The following is a 23,542-nucleotide window of genomic DNA, read 5'->3' on the forward strand; positions in this document are numbered from 1 at the left end:
GTTGAGGGTTCTGAAAGAAGCTTTACATATCTTTGCTCTGTCAACCAGCCTCAAAGTTAATTACGCTAAATCAGTGATGATGCCTATCAATATTACAGAAGAAAGACTCCAATTTCTAGCACAAAGCTTTGAATGTCAGCAAGGATCTCTCCCATTCACCTATCTGAGTCTGCCACTTGGGTTAGTCAAACCCAAAATCGAGCACTTCATACCGCTCATTCAAAGGGTGGAGAAAAGATTGAATTCGATGTCTATGTTCCTCAGCCAAGGAGGGAAGCTTGAAATGGTTAACTCGGTTCTTTCCTCGTCAGCGGTTTTCTTTTGTTCGACTATTAAATTACATAAGGGTGTCATAGCACAGATAGACAAATTCAGAAAACATTGCCTTTGGAGGGGGTCAGATCCAAATTCTACAAAACCATCAAAGGCAGCCTGGCATATGGTTTGTCACCCTAAGGAAAATGGCGGTCTAGGGGTGATAAACATAGTTTCGCATAATGAAGCCATGTTATTGAAATTTCTACACAAATTCTACTCCAAAGAAGACATACCGTGGGTAACGTTACTATGGAACAAGTATTATTTAAATGGAAAGCTTCCAGTAGGGCAAAGTAGAGGTTCCTTTTGGTGGAAGGACATACTTAAATTACAAGATAAGTATAAAGGAATTGCGTCAGCTACAATAGCAAATAGCTCTACTGTGTTATTTTGGAATGATTTGTGGCAAGGGGCAATTCCAGCACAACTCTTTCCAGAACTACTATCCTTTGCAAAGGATACAAATGCAACCTTCAAGTCAGTCAAAGAAAAGCAAAATTTCATAGAAAATTTCAACACTCCCTTATCAACAGAGGCACATGACCAGTTTATGATTTTGCAACAACGGACCGCCGAAATTCATTTGGAACTACACAATGATATCTGGTTCTATATATGGGGATCACCTATATTTTCTACCAAGAGGGCATACCATTCCATCATGGGTTCTAGGAATGTACACCAAGCATTCAAATGGCTATGGAAATCGAAATGTCAAAGGAAACATAAAATCTTCTTCTGGTTACTGCTCGTGGACAGACTAAACACGAGAGATCTTCTAAGAAGAAGACAGATGGCACTGGAGTCTTACAACTGCGAGCTCTGCATCAGACAAAAAAGAGAGACGGCATATCATTTATTTTTCCGCTGCAACTTTGCAAAAGCTTGCTGGAGAAGTATTGGGATTACTTATGTGCATACAAGGCCGATCTTGAACATATTAGAGCAACTAAGAAGGAAATTAGGAACACCGTTTTCTATGGAGATTATAATCCTGATGGAGTGGAGCATCTGGACAACAAGAAACAACTGGATGTTCAACAATATTGATCCTCTCAGCTTGGATTGTAAGCAGAAATTTGTCTCTGAACTCAAGGACCTCTTGCTCCGGATCAAATCAAGACATCGTTCTCGGCTCGAAGAATGGATTCAATCCCTTTAAAGTTTTTTCTGCTTGTACCTCGTTTTCTTCTTTTTCGTTTTCCGACTTAATTCTCCTGCTCTTTTGTCTCTTAGATGTATTTATTTGGTTTCAAACTTTTCTACCTATATATATAATTAATCAGTAGGGGCTTTCAACCCCTCCTGTTCTTTCAAAAAAAATTTTTGTCTATCCATATCTTGTTTGTAATTTTAGTACACTTTAATTGCTTAGCAAAGATGAAGTCAGCATAATAGCAACAACCTCAGTGATGTGATGGGGGTTCAAGTTAAAGCTAGTACCGAATTTGTAGCAATAATTCCTTCAGTTTCTTCATAAATATAGCTTGTCTACCATGTCCTTGATTTGTAGCTTTGGTGTTTGTTATAATCCTGATTTCAGTTTGTCAAAAGCATTAATTAGGTATACTTTGCTATCCAAACTGAAAAGTCCGTAGATTTGTATTTCCTCTTCCAACTGATTCACTAAAACTCAGTTATCAGCCAAACATATATGGCAATGCTTAGTTATGTATACCAGTTGCATCCTAATTAGTTGGAAGATAACTGGAAATTTAGTCTTCAAGTTCTTAAGTTCATCTATAAAACTTAAGTTAGCATAAGTAATTAGGTACAGAATTAGGATGCAACTGGTATACATAACTCAGCCCATGTATGTCCACGTAAATTTAGTCTTCAAGTTCTCAAGTTCATCTAAAAACGTAAGTTAGCATAAGTAATAGAGGCTCAGCACCCTCCTGCAGTCTGACTCTAGATCCGCCCGTGCCCATGTCCAAATCCTAGATCCACCTCTTCATAGAACAATCTAGTCATTGCAGTGAGCGAACTTAGGATGCAGTTCACGGGTTGAGTATTAAGAATTTTTAGAGAAAGGATAAAGTTCGGCCTTTTGCATCATCCAATACATACGGCAATTATTGATTATGACCTCATCACATCAATGAAAGGTTTAGAAAATGGTAGTGCTAAAAGCTTCTGAACTATATGATAACTCATATCAATCATATAATCAGGAATGGAATTGAGCATCCAGTCTGTGATCACACCTTTGATGGAGTCATTGCGACCAGAGTTCCGCCACTTAAATGTTGTTCATTCGGAGGGAGTGGTGCGTCCCTTGAGGGAGGAGGCTTCTACTGTCAAGTTATGGCTAGCACGATTGGCCAACCTTTTGAAGTGTGCTGAGACAAGTGGAGAGCATACTTGCATTTCCGCCATTTGCTTAGGAGACATATTCTTGACCGCAGGATTCGTAATATCAAGTCTGCATAGGTTCTTTGGTGGCGAACTATATTCCAAGTTTCCAACTTGTGAGTCTATACTTCTTATGAAGTATGATTGTTAGCACACAAAACCATTGCTAGTTTGTCCCGTGGTAGGCACAATAGATTTACAAGCAATGTGATATGTCGCATAACCACCCGTTTTCTAAACTCTAAAGGACCAAGCCTTCTAGGACTTGTAAGTTGAAACAACTTCTGACAAACAGAAGGGACATCATGCCGTTTATGATAGGGTGCATTTTTCTTCCTTCGTCATGCTCCATCAAGCATAAAACTTCAGTCTTATAAGAAATAACAGAAAGATTTATGGTGGCGTTATTAGTTTTTGTATCCTTGTTAATGAGTACAAGGCTCTTCAGTGTCATGCGATCTTCCATGCATGCCTTTTCTTTCCTCTGTTTTCCTGTGTCTTCTCTGTTTTCGGCCACTGGAAGGGGACAGTATGTCAACGGAATTCATCATTTGTTCAGTCAACTCCCATTCCATTTCCGTCAGACATGGTAATTTTTCTAAATAGCCAAATGAATTCATGCAAAAGTGAGAAGAGTAAGATGCGAGTTCACAAATTTCGTTAGTTCTGCTGGCGAACAAACAAAAGAAAGTCGGAATCCCATAATACGAATTGCTGGCGTTTTAATCAGTTCAGATTGGGATGCAGGAGCTGGCTCTTTCAGTAAATAAGGGGAATTAAAGGAATGCCTATTCACAAATCTTAAGTTTTACTGATGGGAAGAAATTTTCTTATCAAATTTCCTTTCACAAGAACTGATTCCATGCAACTGTGTGCATGTTACAAATGTACAAAAATCAGAGAACTATTCCGATAGAAAAGAATCTGGATACGCATCTACATGTAACGTCACTCTGTATTGTCTAGATGAACGACGTTCCTCTACATTGTGTCATTAACTAACTGGGTCTTTTTCCCAAAGAAAAACTAAAAGGATCTTGACTTGTGTTTTATATGGTGAAACACCATTTTTATCATCTTTGTATCTCAACATTCTCATCGGCAGTCCATTTCTCATGTACAAAAGATATCCACTCCAACGGTAGCAATATAATGCAGCCACCTTTTGCAGCAAAATACCCAATCAGGGATGGGCAATCCGCCTCCAAAAATACTCTAAAACACAGGTCCAGATGTGAGTGAAAGGCGAACAGAACAGAGAACCTTCGCAGCCTGTCTGACACAGGCTTGACAACAAAACCGAGAACGGCCCAAGCGGGAGACAGGAGTTCCATCATTACTTTTTTTATATCTAACTTAGGCCCAACTTGATTTACTAAACTGTATGATGCATGGTTCAATCACAAGTAAGAGGAATATGGGAGAACTCACAACTTTTACTTGGGCCATTCAGGAGTAATGCATGAGATTGAGTTTGTGCATCCATTAAGCAACAAACTCAAATTTACCTAATATTCCCTGCACAATTATTTCTGTTGTTTTTATGTCCAACTTGGTCTGCTCAGAACAAGGAGCGTACGTGTATTTCTCCGTACATAACAATACGACAGCTTATGTTCACGGAGGTTTGTTGCTATTTTTTTCTAACAGAAAAATAATTAGTAAAAACTATTGCCAACTTGATAAAAACGAAAAAAAAAAACAAATGCCAGCTCATGCGTGCACGATACTGAGAGAAAAGGTATCGTTTTCTTGAGGCACATGCGTACACATAACGACTTGGAGTGCAACAAAGAAATGTTAAGCCTTCTAATTAGTTAACTAACAAGTAGAACAAGTCTTTGCTAAATAAGCAACATTCCGAGAGTCTCCTGACCAGGACATGCGTTATATACGTTGATCCATGTCTGGTCTAATGTGCAAGAGCACAAGCTAGCCTTGATGAGCGGACCAATGGATCACACTTGTTCAACCTTATATGCTGATGTTTCTTCATCATGTTTTTCCCTACCATCCTCCTGATCTACCTCAGGTTTCTTCTGCTCTTTCTCGTCTTTCGCGTTCTTCATCGGGTTAACCTCGCTACATGGTTCAATCATAGCCTCCTTGCTTTTAGCCCACAACACACTGTAAAGTCCTCCAATAAGGAGGATTCCGCCCAAAATGCTGCCAGTGAGTAAAAAAATACAACACGAAGATTATCAGCAGCTCCGGATGCATTCATTCATGAAGAATCGATGCAAACTCGTCCCCTCTATTAGTATAAAAATATTACTACTTACCTTCCAAGATGAACAATCTCCCCCAGGAAGAATGAGGAGCAGAAGATTGTCAAGACGAAGCAGAGGGGAAACCACATCGCGAGGAAGACGGGACCTTTCATTTCCACGCACCATACTTGGAGGTAGTTGCACACCCCAGCAACTACAAATCCCTGGGCCATCGATTGAACCGCCCATGAAAGAAGAAAAGCAAAACGTTAATTTTCTTATTTACTCCATGTTACCAAAGTTTACCTGTTTTTTGTTTATTCATTCCATAAACATATAGTTGTTGCACTGGAAACTGTTCTTTTTTTAGATGGAAAAGGTACGGTGAACTTTTAGCCTCTATACTGACAGCTTCTATACTAACATACTAAATTAAATAGTTTAGTGAGAATTATTGAAGTGAATTTCCCATCTTTTATATTAGTTCAATATTTTGAATTGAACTGGTCGATGCATGAGGAAGCAATATATTATTATTACAGTGTATAGAACGGCGAGCAAGCTGATGTCTAGCCCGAGCTTCCACTGTGAGATGTCCCTTTCGGCCACGACTGCCACTACGAACAACTGCACTGTGCTGAAAACGGACTGTGTTACAGTTACAAGCATCTTGTTGGGGTACTCCTTCAACAGGGCAGTCTGCATACAATGCACGAATACATCATTATGTTTGTAATACAGAATAACTTGTTTGCTTGCAATTCTTCCACCATTAGTCTAATGCATGGATTGACGACCATGAACAGACCTGCAAGATGATCCACAGAGACCATATCATGTCACCCAGGAGCTTGAGGAATGTCCCCTTGATCCATGTCACCTGCCCCGCAGGAACTGAGGAAGTCTGACCACTGTGGAATGCATGGTGATGGTTTACAGGGCTTAATGATGGCCCAGCAAAGAAGGCGATGAGGAAAATTCCTGCGAGGCAGAGCGCTACACCGGTTAACTTGGCTATTCCATATGCGCTTTTCAGTTTTACCACCTCCATCCTGCACATAATTCAATTAACAAACAAGCATTTGTAACTGGTTGGTCAATGCAATTGAATTAAATCAATAGGTCTTATAGTAGCAGTGTACCTTAACAACAAGGCTAAGCAGAAGATGGTGACAGGTTTGGAGTTGCTAATTGCTGTTTGCACAGTTGCTGATGTGAACCTTAGTGCTAAATTCAATAGATTTATGGCACATGTGTTTCTGCAAATGAACACACCATTAGTTATATATATACATCTTAAAACAATATACCACCCAAAGGAGTAATCTTTCTACAATATATCACTTTGTTGAGTTGATTGAAATATAAATACAGTACACAAGTAAATATATGCACAATCATGTACATATATACATGTACCATCTTTGCAATGGAAAACGGTTAGTTTGAGCCTGAAGATGGTAGTCCAGCATTATGGTCATACCCGATTAAGGCACATAAGAAAAGCTTCAAGAGCAATCCAAACGACATAGAACACATATTTTTCCTGCAAATTGAACAGAAGAAACTTCAGTGTGCGGATCTGAAACCAGGAGATCAAGTCACTAGTTTCCGTGCACCCAATTTAATTACGAGTTATTAGTGAGTTGGTTACCTTTCACGAAAAATGGCAATAGGCAGAAGCAAGACTGTTGCCGCTAACTGGCAGTAGAAGGTGAAGACGAAGGTGTTAAACCCCTGGTTGAAGGCCGCCTTGAGGATGACGAACATACCGGTGTAAATGACTTGTATGATGATTGCTACTACGTAAGGCTTCTTGGCGTCCATCTCATTCATGTTGTAGCCTGTGGAGGAACATGAAGGAGAATGGGAGGGGGTATATATGTGGGAACGAAGAGGAGGGAAGGAAGGTGAAAGAAAGCAGAGGGAATATTCAGCTGCGCTGGAGACCATCGATGATGTTTGGTTACCTAGAAACGGAGTTACTGGAGAAATAGGGAACTTAATCAGGGCAGTGAGTTGCTGCCAATGTGTAGGAAGAAACTCTAGGCCTCAACTTTTAGTACACTAAGACATATACAGAAAATATTTACACACACACAGAGAGAGAGAGAGAGAGAGAGAGTAGTAGAACAGAGAGGAAAGAGAGTAGTGCAGGTCAAAATTGTGTTTATCCGAATCCACGTGTCCATCTGGTGGGCTGCTATGCATCTGAATGCACAGAAGGTGTGAAAGGCATAAGAATAGCGGAGTCAACTCTGCACTGGTCGAATCATGCAACATCCGCATCTCAGAAATGTACTATTGTATTCAGAACCGATGGTGTTCCCACATCTGATGGACGAAGCATGTGAGCTTTATTAATTAGCCCGCTAACCGCGCAACCAAGTTCGCACCACCCGCCGGCCATGCATGCAAAATTGCTCTGTGGTAGGATTTCTTATAGTTTAGTATAGGAGTACTAAATTATGTACTCCATCCCTTAACAAAAAAAATGGTGTGGAGTACAAAAAATTGTCAACCGTTTCACATTTGGTCGTACAAAAAGTTTTGGGTACGAATATGATACAAGTAGAGTATTTGTTTTAAGAAGTTGTTTCACAAAAAGACTATAAATTTCCATGTTTTATAAATATGTTATGTGAACAAGTACCAGCTAAAGTAGTGTTTTAGAAACCATATTCTTAGGAATAAATAGTTGGGTTGTCAACTACTTCAGCCAGTCAGCCTAGGCATCTCACCGAGAGCATAGTTTACTGAACTTTACTGCAGCTCTACTTTATACTAATTATTTGTTTTGATGAGGAACGAAAAACGAGAGATTCCTGAGTACACTGTGAACAAAAAGTATGCTCGCCAAGTGCATGAACGAAACATCGCCGCCCTCTAGTTTTTAACTACTAACAAGGAAATCTGTAGATCGATCCGATAGTACGTGTTCAACTCATACGAGTCAACATGCTCATGTATTACTCATCGTGTCCAAAGATTTTCTAGTTAAGCCTTACCAAAAATTATAATCTTATTATTACTAATGCAAGGTTCCTTTTGCATTTCCATATTAATTCTCAGGAGAATTACTAGAAAAAAAAGATAAACCTAAAAATTCTCACAAAAATTTAAAACACCTAGCCATCTATATGGTATACTCTAATCATGGTCAATGGATCTGTTATAATATTTTCTAAAAATTGCCAGTTTGCCCCTATGAGAATAATGTAAAGTAACTCCAAAATCTCTTATCCACACATCGCATTATGAAAAGTAATATAAGTAACCTCCTAATCTACATACAAATTACCCACATATGCTACATAAAATCTAAAATGCCAACATCTACATTTATTTAAAAATGACATATAAAATCCTTATTCTACATATAAATTACATATATAGTCATTACTTATTTATGTAATTATGTTATTATTGTTAATGTAAACATCATAATGTGTGTCACCATGTAGACCATGACTAAATGTACGGAGGAAATGATTAAAAAATCATATTAAATATCACTACTGGAAAACTGAGCATTTGTCGAACGCGTTAGTACCGGACGGTTTTGCGTCCGATACTAACGCGCAGTGTTAGTACCGATCGTCACGCACAGTGCCACCGGAGCCCCGGTAGTACCGGTTTGGAGTCTCAGCCGGTACTAAATGGCAGCACATGTACCGCATGGCCAACGGCTAGATTCCCTAGGAAGCCATTTAGTACTGGCTAGTGGGTGGAACTGGTACTAAATGGTGTTCATGGATGTTAGTACCGGTTGGTATCTTCAACCGGTACAAATTGAAACCATTTAGTACCGGCTCAACCCACCAGTCGATACTAAAGATAACCCTATAAAATGAGCTGCTTCTTCCTCCCCGAGCCTGAGCTCAACCATTCGACCAAGAGCTCGAGCTTCTTCTTCACTCAACTTAGGGGAGGTAAAGGTTAGCAACTCCCTCCTCTCATGGTTAGTATTCTATATTTTATGTTTTGTAGCTAGAATGGAGAGTATTTTTGCTAGAATGAGGAGAGAATGGAGAGTTTTTTAGAATGAGTTTTATGTTAAAAATGGAGTACTTGTTGATTTTTTAGAATGAAGAGAATGGAGAGTTTTTTAGAATGATGGGAATGGAGAGTTATTTAGAATGAGTTTTATGTTACAAATGGAGTATTTGTTGATTTTTTAGAATGAGATAATGGAGAGTATTTTAGAATGAGGATAATGGAGCGTTTTTTAGAATGATTTTTATGTTACAAATGGAGTACTTGTTAATTTTTTTAGAATAAGGAGAATGGAGAATGAGGAGAATGGAGAGTTTTATTGCAAAGACTAAATATTATAAGCACATTTACTCTATTTTTCCCTACGCAACTGAGATTTCAACCTTCAGGCTCATCTCAATTTCTACAGGACACATTAGTTTACCTCTCCATTATCCAAGATTTATGATAGTGTATGTGACCGTCCATGTGAAGCGAAAGAGAGTGCACTCATCCATGCTCTAGCTTATAATGATAAAGTTCTAGGCTTTACGATTAGAGATTTTAACTATGTTTCATATCTAAGGAAGCGAAGAAGAGTAGTATGAAATATGAGTTAATGCATGGATGTACCCTACCCTTTTCTTATGGATTTGAACTTGTTCTCTCTGAGACTTTAAGTATTGATGTATATATTTTATTGCATATGCAATCTTCTCTGAGTGTTAAGTATTAATGTATATATTTCATTACATATACAATCTTTTCTGAGTGTTAATAATTTGAATGGGTTGATACTTGTGAGACTTGGATTTGAATGGGTTGATATATTAACGTAATATTATTAGTAAAAGCTCCAACGGATACGAATACGAATTATAAAACAATAGGAAAACGAAAGCGAAAAAAAGAAAAAGGAATAACATTGAGTACCGGTTAGTAAAACCAACCCATACTAATAAACTGCCATCCGCAACAGCGCGACACGGCTCGCATTTTGGTACCGATTGGTGTCACCGACCGGTATTAAATGGCGCATTTAGTACAGTTGAGCTAACTAGTACAAAATGACGTGGCATTTAGTACTGAACAAGCGGTACCGGGCGGATGCTCGGTACTAGAGAGGGTTACTGACCGGCAGTGTATGTAGCTCCAACCAATGGTTCAATTAATCACATGTCAAATAAATATGAGAGTGTAATGAAAAGTGAGGAAAAAAAACTATAAACTTGGATTGGAAAGGGTATAGAGTAATTGCTAACTAAATTTGGCCACCATCGATGCACTGCCAAAATAACTGGTTCCACCACAAGATACCTAATTAATTGGGTATGGGCGCAATTCCTTTTTTTATTAATTTGAATTTCTATTCATTTATCTGCCATGGAATACGAAATTTTAACTTATTGTAATTTGACACTCAATTATTACTTAATATATAAGTTTGTTTTTGGAAATAGTCTTAGTTTTTGTTTTTGCAAGTGTATGGAGTCTTAGTTTTACTTGAGCATATATAGAATCTTAGTTTTACTTAATCATATCTAGAGTCTTATTAGTTTTGCTTAAACATATCGGTCTGGTGGCTTCTGCTTCGTCGTGACACATCAGAGCTTGCATTTCAGTGGTGATGCAGGCATCATGATCCACGTACCTTTCCTTCAAAACAATCGGATCGGTTGGTTCGGTCGCAACTTGCGTGATTGATCAGTTGCCTAGTATTACATATATTCCATGGTTCACAAGTAACAACGGCAGTTTCATTTCGTCAGCCTAATCTTCCCTTCATTATTTAGGCTTGAAGTCTTATTTGACAAAAAAAAATGCATAAACATGAGACTGCCACCAGCAAACATCCTGCATCATGGCCAGGCTTTAGTCTTGCGGTGGCTGCTAGCCTGCTACTACCAAGGGCGCGGGATATCCGCCTCGATGAACACCCTTCTAGCTTTGCAGAGAATCGCTGGGATTTTATTTGCTCCAGTTCCGCTGCGCCACGCTGCTTCGATGTGCGATGCCGCACCGCACGGCCACATTGCCACCCAGTTCGGCCCATACATATATCTGCCTTGCATTAACATTCTATTATTGTACTAGTAAATTCTGACAAACCTAAGTCGAACTTTCTCATGTTTCACCCTATTTCAAATTTAATAAATACAAGATGTGCATAAGTTTAGAAAATGATGCATGGTTCATTTGGATTTTATTTAAATTTTTAAATATATTTGATTTGGAATCTAGTTCGAATTTGAATTATATCTATTTATACAAATAAAAACTTTTTTCTGAATTCCTAAACATAACCTGGGCCGAAGCCCACCTAACGAGCCGACCGAACTGAGCCCAGGCCTTCCTGTGTCTTCTCTGTTTTCGAGCGACTGGGGAATTTGATATTTCATCGTTTGTTCTGGGAACTTCCATTCAATTTCCATCAGACATGGTAAAAGTTTCCAGAATGACTTTAACGAGTTCATGCAAAAGTCAGAAGAATGAGATACAAATTCATTAATTTGATTTGTTCCACAGGCAAACGGACGAAAATAAACGCAATCCAAAATATGAATTAGTGGAGTTTTAATCATTTCAGATTGGGATGGAGAGCAGCCTCTGCAGTGGAGAGTGGCTGTATATTTATCTTTCGGGAGAGAGAGGCTGTATCTGAGCTACCGTTTAGAATCCAGACGCATGGAAACACATGCAAAGTGAAAGCATCAAAATCTTAGTCTAGTGATGGGAAGAATTTTCTTATCAGTTTTCCTTTCAGGAGACAACTAATTCGATGAAACCGGGCGTTATATTCAGTAGGAAGCATAAAGGGGATCTTGATACCTACAAATAACACAAGTAACCTCCCTCAATGTTGCCTGGGTGAACGACATTCCTCTACAGAAGAGGACCTTGCATGGTTGAGTTGGATTTTATTTGAACTTCTTAGTGAGGTTCAAATTTAATTCTAATACGAGATCGAACAAAGTAAAAACCTATTTCTGAATTCCTAAACCTGACCTGGGCCAAAACCTAACCCAGCCCAACGAACCTCTAACCTTAATCCCCATCTAATACAACAACCGGACCAAACTAGGCCGAAGCCAAGTCCGGCCCAGCGCGACCCCCTCCCTCTGTTTTCCTGTGACTTCTCTGTTTCCGATGGAACGACTTCCATTCAATTCCAATCAGACATGGTAATTTTTTTCAAAATGAGCTGAACGTGTTCATGCAAATTAAGAACAATGAGATACAAATTCCCAAATTTCATTTGCTCAGCAGGCAAACGGACAAAAAAATTGTTTGCAATACAGAATATGAATTTTGGCGCTTTAATCAGTTTAGAATGGCATGAAGAGCTTGCTCTGTAGTGGACAGGCTACATATTTATCTTTTAGGGGAGGAAGGCTCTATCCGGGCGTCCACTTAGAATCCAATTGTATGGGAACACATGAATTTGAATGATCAAAATCTTCAGGCGAGTGATGGGAGGAATTTGCTTATCAAATTTCCTTTCACGACATGACTAATTCAATGCAACCTTGCGTTATAATCCGCAGGAAGCATAAGCGCTATTCCGTATTACAGATGTACAGTAATCAGAAGAACTATTCCGATTGAAGGGAATCTAGATACCTATACTATATACATCTAACCTCACTCAGTGTTGACTGGGTGAGCGACATTCCTCTATATCGTGTCATTATCTAACAGGACTAAAGAACCTTGCCTTGTGCTTTCTATGGTCAAAACACCACTTTGATCATCTTTGCATCACAACCTTCTCATCAGCATTCCATTTTTCAGGTACAAAGGATATCCATCCCAATGGAAGCAGTGCAGCCAAACTTTGCAGCAAAATACCCAGAGGCAGGTTTGAGTAGTCCACAGAGGACACACCAATTAGAGTGGACAGTCCAACGCCGAATACTCCACTTACTATTGCTGAAAATACCAGTCCAGATGTGAAGAAGGCGAATAGAGAACCTTCGCAGCCAGGTGGGCAGAGACTTGACAGCAAAACAGAGAAAGGCAGCACCTTGAACTGAGCAATTGCTTCAGCAAGAGCTGAGAAACAAAGCACATGGATCTCATTTGGTATCCCTAGCATTAGGTTTATTTGTTTCACGAGGACCAAATCTGACAGAACTGCCACGGCATATAGCATCTGAACTCCAGCGATAAGGTGCCTCAAAGGGATTGTTTTAAGATATCGATTGTAGAGGACAGTTAGAGATAGAACCATGATTTGTCCCACGACTTTTGATAGACCGATAATTGATGGATCAAGCTTCAGATACTGTGTCTGAAAGCAGAACATCATTCCAGAAAGAATAGGCACAACAGCGAACGATGTCATGATCCATGTAAGAGGGTAGAAGATCCTCTCCTCCCTGATTACCATCATCAAGTTTGAGAATTGCTTGCGAAGATTGACTGCCAATGAGCTTCTGACACGACGACTTCTGGTGTTTCGTGGAGTACTTGGCAATGTCTCTTTTGTACTGAGGGACAGTGCCAGTTGGAAACCAAGAAGAACTGAGAAAGCCGTGAACATGATCTTTGGTTCCTGTGTTTTCAGCAGAACATAACCACCAGACAAGTTCCCTAGTAGAGATCCTGCAGCCAGGGCTATGAATGCATATGACTGTAGTACACCAGCCTTCTGAGTTCTACTGAACTCCGTGACAACAGCATCACTTACAACTTCTGTGACAGATGCTCCAAGATTCCCAATGAGAATGCAGGCCATTTGGGTTGGAAATGTGTCGCCTGTGACTGGAATGATCGCAAGTGTTCCCCAAGCAATAAGCTGCAGTAATGCTGAAAGTAGACAAAGTTATTCAAGTTAATCGAGCAACATATCTCTTTGCCTTTGACACTCAATCACTTCAACAATACAAACTACAGAAATCAACAAAAATATTGTAAAATAATTCGCTAAATATTTTTTTCTATTATAATTACCACTGAATGGCTTTGTCCTGATTATACTAACAGGATTTTTCTTTTGTTGCAGAGCTCCTAAAGCAGATGGCTTGCACTTTCTTAATATGGGCATATATTGATTGTACCACTCATTAATTTCTCAAAAATAGAAGAGAGAAGAGTAAAGCAAATGAAGGATGTGCCCAGAAAGTATAAATAATATGAGCAAAAATCATAACAGTATTTCACTTGGATTCTAATCTTTTGTTCTGGGGGATGCATCTCAAGAAGCCGTCCATATCATAGCATGGCAACGATAATATTGTGACGCACAAATGCTGAATGAGTTGGGTAGCGTTGATGGGACAGCCTAGGTAAATCTAAGGTTAGTAGCTTTCAGTGGTTTGTGGACTTGTGGTCCTGAAGATACAGTCCCACCTGCATATTCTCATAGACACCACAGAATTGGGGGGCATTATCAGAATACCAGCTTACCAAGCTCAAATTGTGTGACTAGTAGTGCAAGTATATTGCACGTCTCTGCATCAAGATTCAAGCACCACAGGAATAAGGGTAACCTGTTGGATTAACCAACTTGGCAACTGGCAAGGCTTGAAATGTGTGACTAGTCCACTTCAAAAAAAAAAGTGTGACTAGCAACAAAATCGAAGCATGCGTCAGCAAGGAAAGAGTACTGTTCGATCCCACGGGCTGAAGGGCACACATGTCCTTTTCTAAAACGCATCTTTTACTGAATAGGTGCAACAGCAAGCAAAGGTGCTGGACATGATACCATTGCCAATGGAGCAAGGCACCATGTTCATGTACAAAACACTAAGGTGTATTAAACAGCAGTAGCTTTCAAGTGCTTTATCATGTTTTTCATCTGACAGTCAGATGGTTAAAACCAAAGCAGCATTGTAATGGCAAATTCACTGCAGTTGTTGAGCTCCAATGACCAGAGCGTTTGCAATTGCAGAAAGAGACGTGAAATAGCTGTCCCTTTCAGTGTATTCAGTGACTCAGAATTTTCCATAGCTAATTGGTTAAATTCAATCTTATTTTCTCATGACATATCGATTATGACGCGAGATGAAGATCCGAGGAAAGCAACTGCATTTTCCTCCCCTTCCGCGACACTGAATTAATTTTGAACATTGACAAATGAGATTTCTTTTTTTTTCTCAATTGAGAAGATCTTCCCCCTGACGGAGACGCAGACAATTCCATTGAATTCATAGACAACTCGAAATAATGAACACAAGAAGGCATAATTACCATAAAAGATGGCAGAATTATGAGCAAAGGCACCCACGTCGTTGGACCCGCAAGAACATGAGCAATGGAAATTGGCTGAAACGAAATGAAGGGCGGAACAGGGGAAAAAAGGCTGCGTACCTCCAATGGAGATGTAGGGGAGGCGGTGCGCGCGTCCGACGTAGACAGCGTCGGAGAGGACCCCGAAGAGCGGCTTGGCGACGAGCGGGAGCGTCCCGGCGTTCTGCACGAGCTGCAGCGCGGCGGGGCTGAGGCCGAGCCCCCGGGCGAGGTGGAAGTTGAGCGCCAGCCACGGGAAGCAGCGGAACCCCTGCACCCAGTAGCCGACCCCGCACAGCCACCACACCCGCCGCATCTCCCGCAGCCGGCCGCGCCGCTCCGCCGCGGGCGTCGCCGGGCGCGCCGCCGGAACGAGCGCCTGGGCCGGCGCGGTCTCCGGCGGCTTCAGTGCCGGCGGCGCGGCAGGCGCGGAGGAGGAGGAGGAGGCGTCCTGGAGCCTGGCGACTCGGTGCCTCTGCCGCCGGTCCTCGGGCGTCGTCGGCGTCCGGAGGCATAGCGTCACGCCGAGGCCCCGCGGGGTCCTGGAGGAGGTGGAGGTGGCGGCGTGTCGCGCGGGCGGGAGGCGGTGATGGTGGTGGTGGTGGAGGTGCGGCGCGCACGGCGAGAGGCAGAGCATTCTGCCGGCTCCCGCGGTCCGGGCGGGCGGGCGGAGGGGGAATGCGGAGGGAGGCGAGGAGCGCGGAGGGGGTGCGTGTGGTGGCGAGGTGAAGGTGGTGGTGTGGCTGGCTGGGCTTTGGAGGAGGGAGTGGAAGAAGCGCGCGGGGCGCGGCGGGGGTCGGGCGGGCGGGAGAGGCGGAGACACTTCTGGAACCCGAGACGAGAGCGGCCGCGCTGCTTCGGTGGTCTCGTCGTTGCCTTGGTGGTGACCGTGCCGTGCTGCTGGGCCCCGGTCACGGGGATGCCGGCTGCCCGGCTCGTATCGTCTTGATTCTTGGGAAGGGAAGCTTTGTCATCACTGTCCCTACAACTTCACAACGTTGGTTATGTCGCGGACTCCGTCCATCGTTACGATGGAATAATATATTTACCGTTTCGCTGTTAAATTACAATAGTTCACATTACTTTTATTTCGAATTCACATACGCCTTCATATATATGGATACGCTAGCTATTTTCAAGACGGACAGATTGATGGTTATAGTGGCCGGTCGAAACTTATGTGTGCTGTGTCTATATTAGATCATACTAAAGTTGAAAGTGATATTAAAATAGGTGTATATACCTCCGTATCAAAATATTTATCAACGTTGACTTTTGACTCACTCATCTTATTCAAAAAATTATATAAATATCATTTAATTTATTTATGACGTACTTTATCATCAAAGGTATTTTAACAATGACTTATTTTTTTATATGTTTGCAATAGATTTTTGAATAAGAAGAATAATCAAATGTTGTGAAAAAAAGCCAACAACGACAAATATATCGATACGGAGGAGTAATTGTTTTGATTCTAATAAATCTTTATTATTTATCTAAAAACGTACTTCTCGGTCATTATCACTTACATATATACGTATATCGGTGTCAACATTTTTGAAAGGTGACGCGAAGAGCACAGTGTGGTTATTGTTGCCGACGGGTTCCTGCCACTGACCGCTAAGGAGGCAAAGAGGTCACTGTGATGTAAAATGGACTAGCGAAGGAAACCGGGGTGGCATGCATGGCCTGTTTTAACGGAGCCCTTAGCGAGCTTGATAAGAATATTGCCCATGTCCAAGTCATGACAATACCAAAATTTGGCTACAAAATTATGTTTGTTTTGTAGTCAAGCAAATTTTAAAGACATGGTGATGTTCTGGTTAAAGCCAATCCGAAGATTTTTTTAAAAAACAAAAGATTGCGAGTATGACACGTAGACCTTATATGTCATAATTTCTATTATGTAAAATATATCAACATCGATCTTGAATTGTATGTAGAGTTAAATGTGTAGATTTTAATGGTTCAAATGAATCTTTGGCTGGGCTTTGGAGGAGGGAGAGGGAGTGGAAGAAGCGCGTGGGGCGCGACGGGGTTGGGCGGGCGGGAGAGGCGGAGACACTTCTGTAAGGACACCCGAGAGCGGCCGTGTTGTTTCGGTGATCTCGTCGTTGGTGACCATGCCGTGCTGCTGGGCACGGTCACGAGGATGCTGGTGTCCATAGATGGCTAGATGGGCTAGGCACGATGGGCGGCCCGGGGCACAGCCTAAAAAGCCCGACCCTAGCCTATCTCGATCCGAGGTGGATCGGGCCCATGCTGGGCCATTTCATGCTAGGGCCGGGCGGCCTGCCTAGCCATCCATCTGTACTCGTGTCATCTTGGGGTGCTTTGGCATCTCTCTCCCGTACCATGAGATGCAAGATTTCAATTTCACAATGTTGGTTATTGGTTATGTCGTGTACTCCGTACATTGTTAGGACGAATAATATATTTACCGTTTCGCAGTTAAAATTAGAATTGTTTGATTTATGATAATTGAAAATCCTTTACATTTGAAGATTGATAACACATTACTTATATTTTAAATTCACATAAGTTTTGATAGATATAGTTATGCTAGCTCATAATTCTTCATATTTCAACATGGATATCTCAGAGTCCCTTATATTTCAAGAGAGATTGATAGTTATAGTGATCCGTCAAAACTTATGTGTGCTCTGTGTATGTTAGATCATGTTGAAGCTGAAAATGATATTACAATAGTTATATCAATGAATCAATCTGATATAATTGTCTTGATTCTAATAAATATTTATTATTTATCTAAAACCATACTCCTTCATTATCACTTATATATAGGTATATCGGTGTCAACATTTGTGAAATGTGAGGTGAAGAGCACGGTGTGTTTATTGTTGCCGGCGGGTTTCTGCTAAGGAGGCAAAGAGGTCATTGGGATGTACAGAGGTGTTTGGTTCCACGGACTAAAGTTTAGTCCCTGTCACATTGAATATTTAGATACTAATTAGGAGTATTAGATATAGACTAATTACAAAATCAATTGCACAAATAGAGGCTAATTCGCGAGACGAATCTATTAAGCCTAATTAATCCATAATTAGCACACATTTACTGTAGCACCACATTGTCAAATTATGAACTAATTAGGCTTAATAGATTCATCTCGCAAATTAGCCTCCATCTATGCAATTAATTTTATAATTAACATATATGTAATACTACTAATTAGTATCTAAACATTCGATGTATAGTAACTAAACTTTGGACTAAAGAACGACTGTAAAATGGACTAGCGGAGGAGACAAGCACGGCCAATGCGATAGGGACACATCCAATGCTATCTGAATTCCCTTCCTTGCTTCGAGGAGCAGGTCGAATAGTCAAAGAAGGGGATGGCTAATTCCAGGAATAGAGTACATTATCAGGGGGTGTGCATTTCATGGCCTGTTTTAATGGAGCCCTTATTAGCAAGCTTTACAAGAATATTGCCCATGCCCATGGCCAAGTCCGGACAATAGCAAAATTCCGTTCACCTTGTAGTCAAGCAATATCTGTAAGAGGCGATCACACGATCGGTGATGTTGAGGTTTCAGCCAATCAATGATTTTTTTTAAAAAAATAATTGTTAGTATGGCAGTAGGCCTTGTGTGCCATATATTTTTATTATGTCAAAGTATATCTGCATGGATCCTGAACTGTATATATAGAGTTAATGTGTAGATTGTGTAATGGTTCGAATGAATCTTAAATTTGATAAATAGTTTGAAAAATATTGCTATTTTTTAGCTTGTGTGCACCTAAAACTAAAACCTACCAAGGAACCGTGTAGGTGCTCTCGCGGGCGACTGGTTACCGGAGCTCGCTCTCAGTCTGGAGACCGGGTTCAAGCCATGCTTCTTCTTAAAACAAAATGAGGACGGTCTGCCCTTCCCTGTCAAGTTTTTAATCGAACGAACAGCGTAGACAAAGCTAAATCAGGGTCACCAGCATTTGGCTTCGTTCTTACTTGTGCTGCCAAAATTTGCTTGGCATAGTCAAACCTTGGCCTCCGACCACAAATGAGAGCCAGAATACAGGTCCTCGATCATGACCGGAACTTGGACCCGGCGCCTACGGCGTCTTTTATACCCGAATTGATTCCCTTTAATTTCCTTGTATTATTTACCGTGTGTACTGTGTGTTGGCTCCTCCTCAATATTTGGATGAAGCTCCACCGGTGGTTTCTGCAACGAATCTGTGCACGCCGAATTTTAGCAGCGTAGCAAAACCCTTCCTTCATGGCCGCTCTCGAGCGTACAGGAGTAGCCATGAGCATTCCCATTGACGCATCCCTGCGGGAGACGGAAAGGTAGGCCAGGCAAAACCCGCGAGTTTGGCTGCTTTCGTGTGTCTGCTTTGGCCCGTCGCTGTTGCTTTCTGGCGCTCTCTCCCCAGTCCCCAGTGAGACCGGTAGTTGAACGACCGAGCGTGAGCTCTGCTCGGTCCAGGACACAGGTGGCGCGGGTGCGGGTGTGGGGTCCCGACCTGGACGGCTCGCGAATCCGGATCTGGGCCGGCACGCGTTGTGCGCCGCGAGAAGGATCCGGCCCTTTGTCCGCTGGCTCGTACCGTTCCGTCGCGGGTCCTTTTCCGTTTCATTGCGCAGCTGGACGGCACCCACAGAGGACACACGTCAGGTGACTAGCGGCGCAGGCAGGGAGTGGGAAAAGGAATAACGGTCCAAAAATTACAGACCGCTTGTAGCAGTAGAACTATTGGGGGATGGAACGCTGTCCGTTCAGGTTCCTGCCACCCCTGGCCTCATCTTCTTCCCTCGTAACTATGTGCCACAGCGACGCATGCAGCATACGTAACCGTTACTCGATGCAAACCAGGCACAAAGGAAATTGAGTGTTGGGATAGGCCAAAACAGTCGTAAGAGATTTCGCTCTTCTTTCGTATCTAGTATTTCTCAGTCGCCGCTACTTAATATTCTAACCGTTACTCGATGTGAAGATTTTTGAAAGAACACAGGTGCATGATTAGTTCTAGCATGTTTGGCTTCGAGGGAGGGTCGTCAGGTTGCAAACTAGAGCAGAGGAGGAGCCAGGTATAGCCAGGGATGAAGCTAGGATGGAGACATTAGACTGCCCACAGCGTTGGACGATACTTCAAAATTTTCATCTGCAACCTATCAATGCTCATTTCTTTATAGGCTGCAGCAGCGTACAGCACCGATGCCCAAACTCATCTGAGCCTACTTTTGTCGGAACCATTGCTGGCGAGTTGCTTTCTTGGTCATAGAAACAATTCCCCCCCTCTCTCTCTTGTGCAATTTTTTACCCACCAAACATCGGTGCATGTGCATGATCCGAAAGCTTGGTTTTTTCATCTCGGCATCGCAACTTGTTGCAATGGCTTGCCTTGATGCTCGAAGAAGAGAGAGAAGATTTCAGCATGAGTTTTGGCCTACGATGTGGACAGGAGCAGCTAAGGGTTGCTGCGAAAACATCTTCAGTATCGGATCCAAATCCCCCTTTAGTACTCATTATGTAACCGGTATTGCTAAAAGGGGATCTTTTAGTATCGGTTGGGAAGACCAACCCCTACTAAATTGGTGGCCATGTCGCGCGTGGCTGAGGCCAATTTAGTACCGGTTGGTCTCCCAACCGGTACTAATTTTTTTCTTTTTGTTTCTTTTCTCATTTTCTTTTCTATTTCTTTATTCTATAATAGTATTTTGTATTTGTTTCCTTTACGTATACTAGTTCTAATACGCAATATATATAAAGTTGTATTTGTTCTATAATATTATATTTGAGATAATATTATACATAGACATATTGTGCATACACATACATGAATAATATTACATTGCATCAACTCTCCAAGTTCAATATTTTGGATCAACTATTCTGAACCCGAGTCCTGATGGTGATGCAAATTTGATCCATCATTATAAAACTCTCCCGCTGGATTTACTACCTCGTTTAGAAGAAATCCCCTGAGTTGTTCTTGAATTGCCCTGATTTTTTCCATCTCGAGGAGTTCTTCCTTCATGTGCATAATCTATATCATTAGCAAAGGTCTTTATATTAGATCAATGAATCTGCACAATTAGAACTAATTTATTGTTAAGAAATTTGTATACGTACTTTAAATTCGTGGTCAGTTATACACTTGGGACATACAAAGCCACCACGATGAGCTTGTTTTTCACAAGAGTAACAAGCTCACAGGGGACCTCCTAGTGATGTCGTCCACAGGGTGGTGTTGGTTGTCCTCAACCATGCCAGAAGATCCTCCAGCTGGGGCTTCCGTGGAAGCGACGCTGCTTCAACGCTGAGAGGGGCTTACGTCAACATTAGCCCCTGATGATGCAACTGCTTGTTCACTGGCTTGTTTGCTAAGAGGTAGAGCCACACGCCGGTCAATTGCTTGCTCCATTCTTGCCTCTGTCAAAGCTACATGTTCTTGCAACTCTCGCAGCTGTCGTGCGTGTTCGGCCTTACTTCTTTGGCGACTTCTATAGGAATCAATGTGCTCACGAAAGGCAAACTTCCATGAAATTTTTCCTTTGTCTCGGCAAAGTCCAGGGTGTTCTAGATTACCTAGTGCCATAGTCAGCTTGTCCTTCTCTCGATCAGGCATGAAAGATCTTTCGACCGTAGCCTTTATTAACTCAACAAGCCTCGTAACCGCTTCTCTTAATTCTTGACAAATGATCCATCTTCGGGATTGAACGTGCTGCCATGAGCATAATACCAATGCTTTGCTCACTCCGGCCATTCGAGAGTCGCCGGTACTATTCCTTTAGCAATTATGTCATCTTCCATCCTCTGCCATTTGATGATCCCTTCTTATAACCTCCTAGTCCAAGACGATGAAAGTATTTCTTCTTACGAGCACTGTCGGTGTTGGTTTTAGTTGCCTTAGCGCTCTTTTGCGACTACTTGAACTGCACAAATGAATCTCAGTGATCTCTTAACTTCAGGTGCTTCGTGAAATCTGGTGTAAGGCTCTTCTTGATGTAGTTTTTGTTCAAGTTCTTCTTGTACATCTCAAAAGTAATTGCACCCTTCCGAAAGCCCCAATCTTCACTTTTTCTTCATCTATACCTTTGAATGTGAAGTTTTCTTTTATCTGCTCCCATATCATTTCCTTCTCTTGCTCGGGGACTGTGCTTATGGGGACCATGCTTGTGGGGACCACACTCTCATTGATTTCAGGGCTTTTCCAATTCTGAAAGCTTATTGGGATGTTATCCCTAACAAGAAACCTAATTTGATTCACCAATTTGATCTTAGCATAGTTTCGAGCAGTTGGTTCAGCCTCTTTATTAAGTTCCGTGATGATGATACGACCCCCTAACTTCTTATTCGGGCCTCATTTTCGTTTAGGCCTGCTCGATCCAAATGGTCGAAAAATGAAAGAACTATTAATTCTCAATAATCTTGATAAGTAGAGAATTCAAATCATGTTTACGTATAATAATTGCTATACCTCGCCTTGTTGTCCATCATTGCCTCCCCCGACAATTGGTTGCTCCTCATTGCCATCACCAGATATGTTGAAGGTAGATGTCAATCTGGTTGTGATCGACCTCTTCGTTTGGCGAATCGTTCGTGCGACCTTGAGCAATCATGTCCATTAGGTATTCCTCGTCCAATCGTGCCTGCTCGTCCTCTAATCGTACCATTGTAACTAATATAATATAAAAAGAATTATTTTAAGAATGACTAAAACTTATACAAATTTTCAAAAAATAAATGACTAAAAAAAGAATGAAACACTTATACAATTTGTTGCAATAAATGACTACAACAATATTTACTGTGAATTGCTAATAAATGACAAAAAAAAAGAATTAAACACTTATACAATTTGTACAATAAATGACTACAACAATATTTACTGTGAATTGCTAGTAAATGACAAAAAAGGAATGAGTAGATAAAACTTATACATCTTGTAACAATAATTGACTACGGCATGAATGACTAATATTTATACATTTTGTAACAATAATTGATTATGGAATGAATGACTACATTTTGTAACAATAATTGACTACAAAAATTAACACAATTTCTAAAATAATTTGGCAATTTCTAAAAGTATCAAAGCAATTTTCTTGTATTTCTAAACATTTCTAACAGTTAATACAATTTTCTAACATGGCATGTTGTACAATTTACAATTAATAGGATTTCTAGCTAATTCATTTTTCTATATTTTCTAGCTATTTCAACATTATTTCTATATTTTCTAGCTAATTCAATATTTCTAGAAATAAAAAAGAAAAAAATGACGTCAGCCGACCGCAGGGTTACGTTAGCAGAGAAGACGGAGGCCGCGGTCGGCCGGTTGCGCTTCGTGGAGGATGGGTCGGGGGCGGCGCCAACGGTGTCGGGGAGGCGGATTGGGGGAGGCACGGGCGGCCAGATCGGCGGCGGTGCCGGTGTCGAGGAGGCCGGCCGGCGGCGCGTCGACGGGGGAGCAGG

General features: G+C 41.4%; 2 protein-coding genes across 2 annotated transcripts; both read right to left on the bottom strand.

The window, feature by feature from the left end:
* Nucleotides 1-4,472: 4,472 nt before the first annotated feature.
* LOC101760773 (WAT1-related protein At5g64700) lies at nucleotides 4,473-6,710 on the bottom strand. Its single transcript, XM_004959126.2, has 7 exons — nucleotides 6,538-6,710; nucleotides 6,367-6,429; nucleotides 6,026-6,142; nucleotides 5,692-5,935; nucleotides 5,424-5,582; nucleotides 4,956-5,107; nucleotides 4,473-4,839 (listed from the first exon to the last, which is right to left on the bottom strand). Exons 1-7 carry the CDS (start codon nucleotides 6,708-6,710, stop codon nucleotides 4,632-4,634), a joined length of 1,116 nt encoding a protein of 371 aa, XP_004959183.1. The 3' UTR covers nucleotides 4,473-4,631.
* A 5,570-nt stretch (nucleotides 6,711-12,280) lies between these two features.
* LOC101764936 (probable folate-biopterin transporter 9, chloroplastic) lies at nucleotides 12,281-15,895 on the bottom strand. Its single transcript, XM_004956007.3, has 2 exons — nucleotides 15,171-15,895; nucleotides 12,281-13,667 (listed from the first exon to the last, which is right to left on the bottom strand). The coding sequence occupies exons 1-2, from the start codon at nucleotides 15,724-15,726 to the stop codon at nucleotides 12,607-12,609; spliced, it is 1,617 nt and encodes a 538-aa protein (XP_004956064.1). The 5' UTR covers nucleotides 15,727-15,895; the 3' UTR covers nucleotides 12,281-12,606.
* Between the last annotated feature and the right edge of the window lie 7,647 nt (nucleotides 15,896-23,542).

This window comes from Setaria italica, chromosome II (assembly GCF_000263155.2).
Source record: "Setaria italica strain Yugu1 chromosome II, Setaria_italica_v2.0, whole genome shotgun sequence".
Taxonomy (NCBI): Eukaryota; Viridiplantae; Streptophyta; class Magnoliopsida; order Poales; family Poaceae; genus Setaria; species Setaria italica.

What these genes read in the sequence shown, in the direction of transcription:
- LOC101760773 (XM_004959126.2), bottom strand. Translation starts at nt 6,710, where the DNA reads ATGGACGCCAAGAAGCCTTACGTAGTAGCAATCATCATACAAGTCATT. An exon ending in CTCTGTGGATCATCTTGCAG is followed by an intron (nt 5,583 to 5,691) that starts GTCTGTTCATGG and finishes CATTGTATGCAG; the next exon opens with ACTGCCCTGTTGAAGGAGTA. An exon ending in TGCTCGCCGTTCTATACACT is followed by an intron (nt 5,108 to 5,423) that starts GTAATAATAATA and finishes TCGATGGCCCAG; the next exon opens with GGATTTGTAGTTGCTGGGGT.
- LOC101764936 (XM_004956007.3), bottom strand. Translation starts at nt 15,726, where the DNA reads ATGCTCTGCCTCTCGCCGTGCGCGCCGCACCTCCACCACCACCACCAT. An exon ending in CCCCTACATCTCCATTGGAG is followed by an intron (nt 13,668 to 15,170) that starts GTACGCAGCCTT and finishes GTCTACTTTCAG; the next exon opens with CATTACTGCAGCTTATTGCT.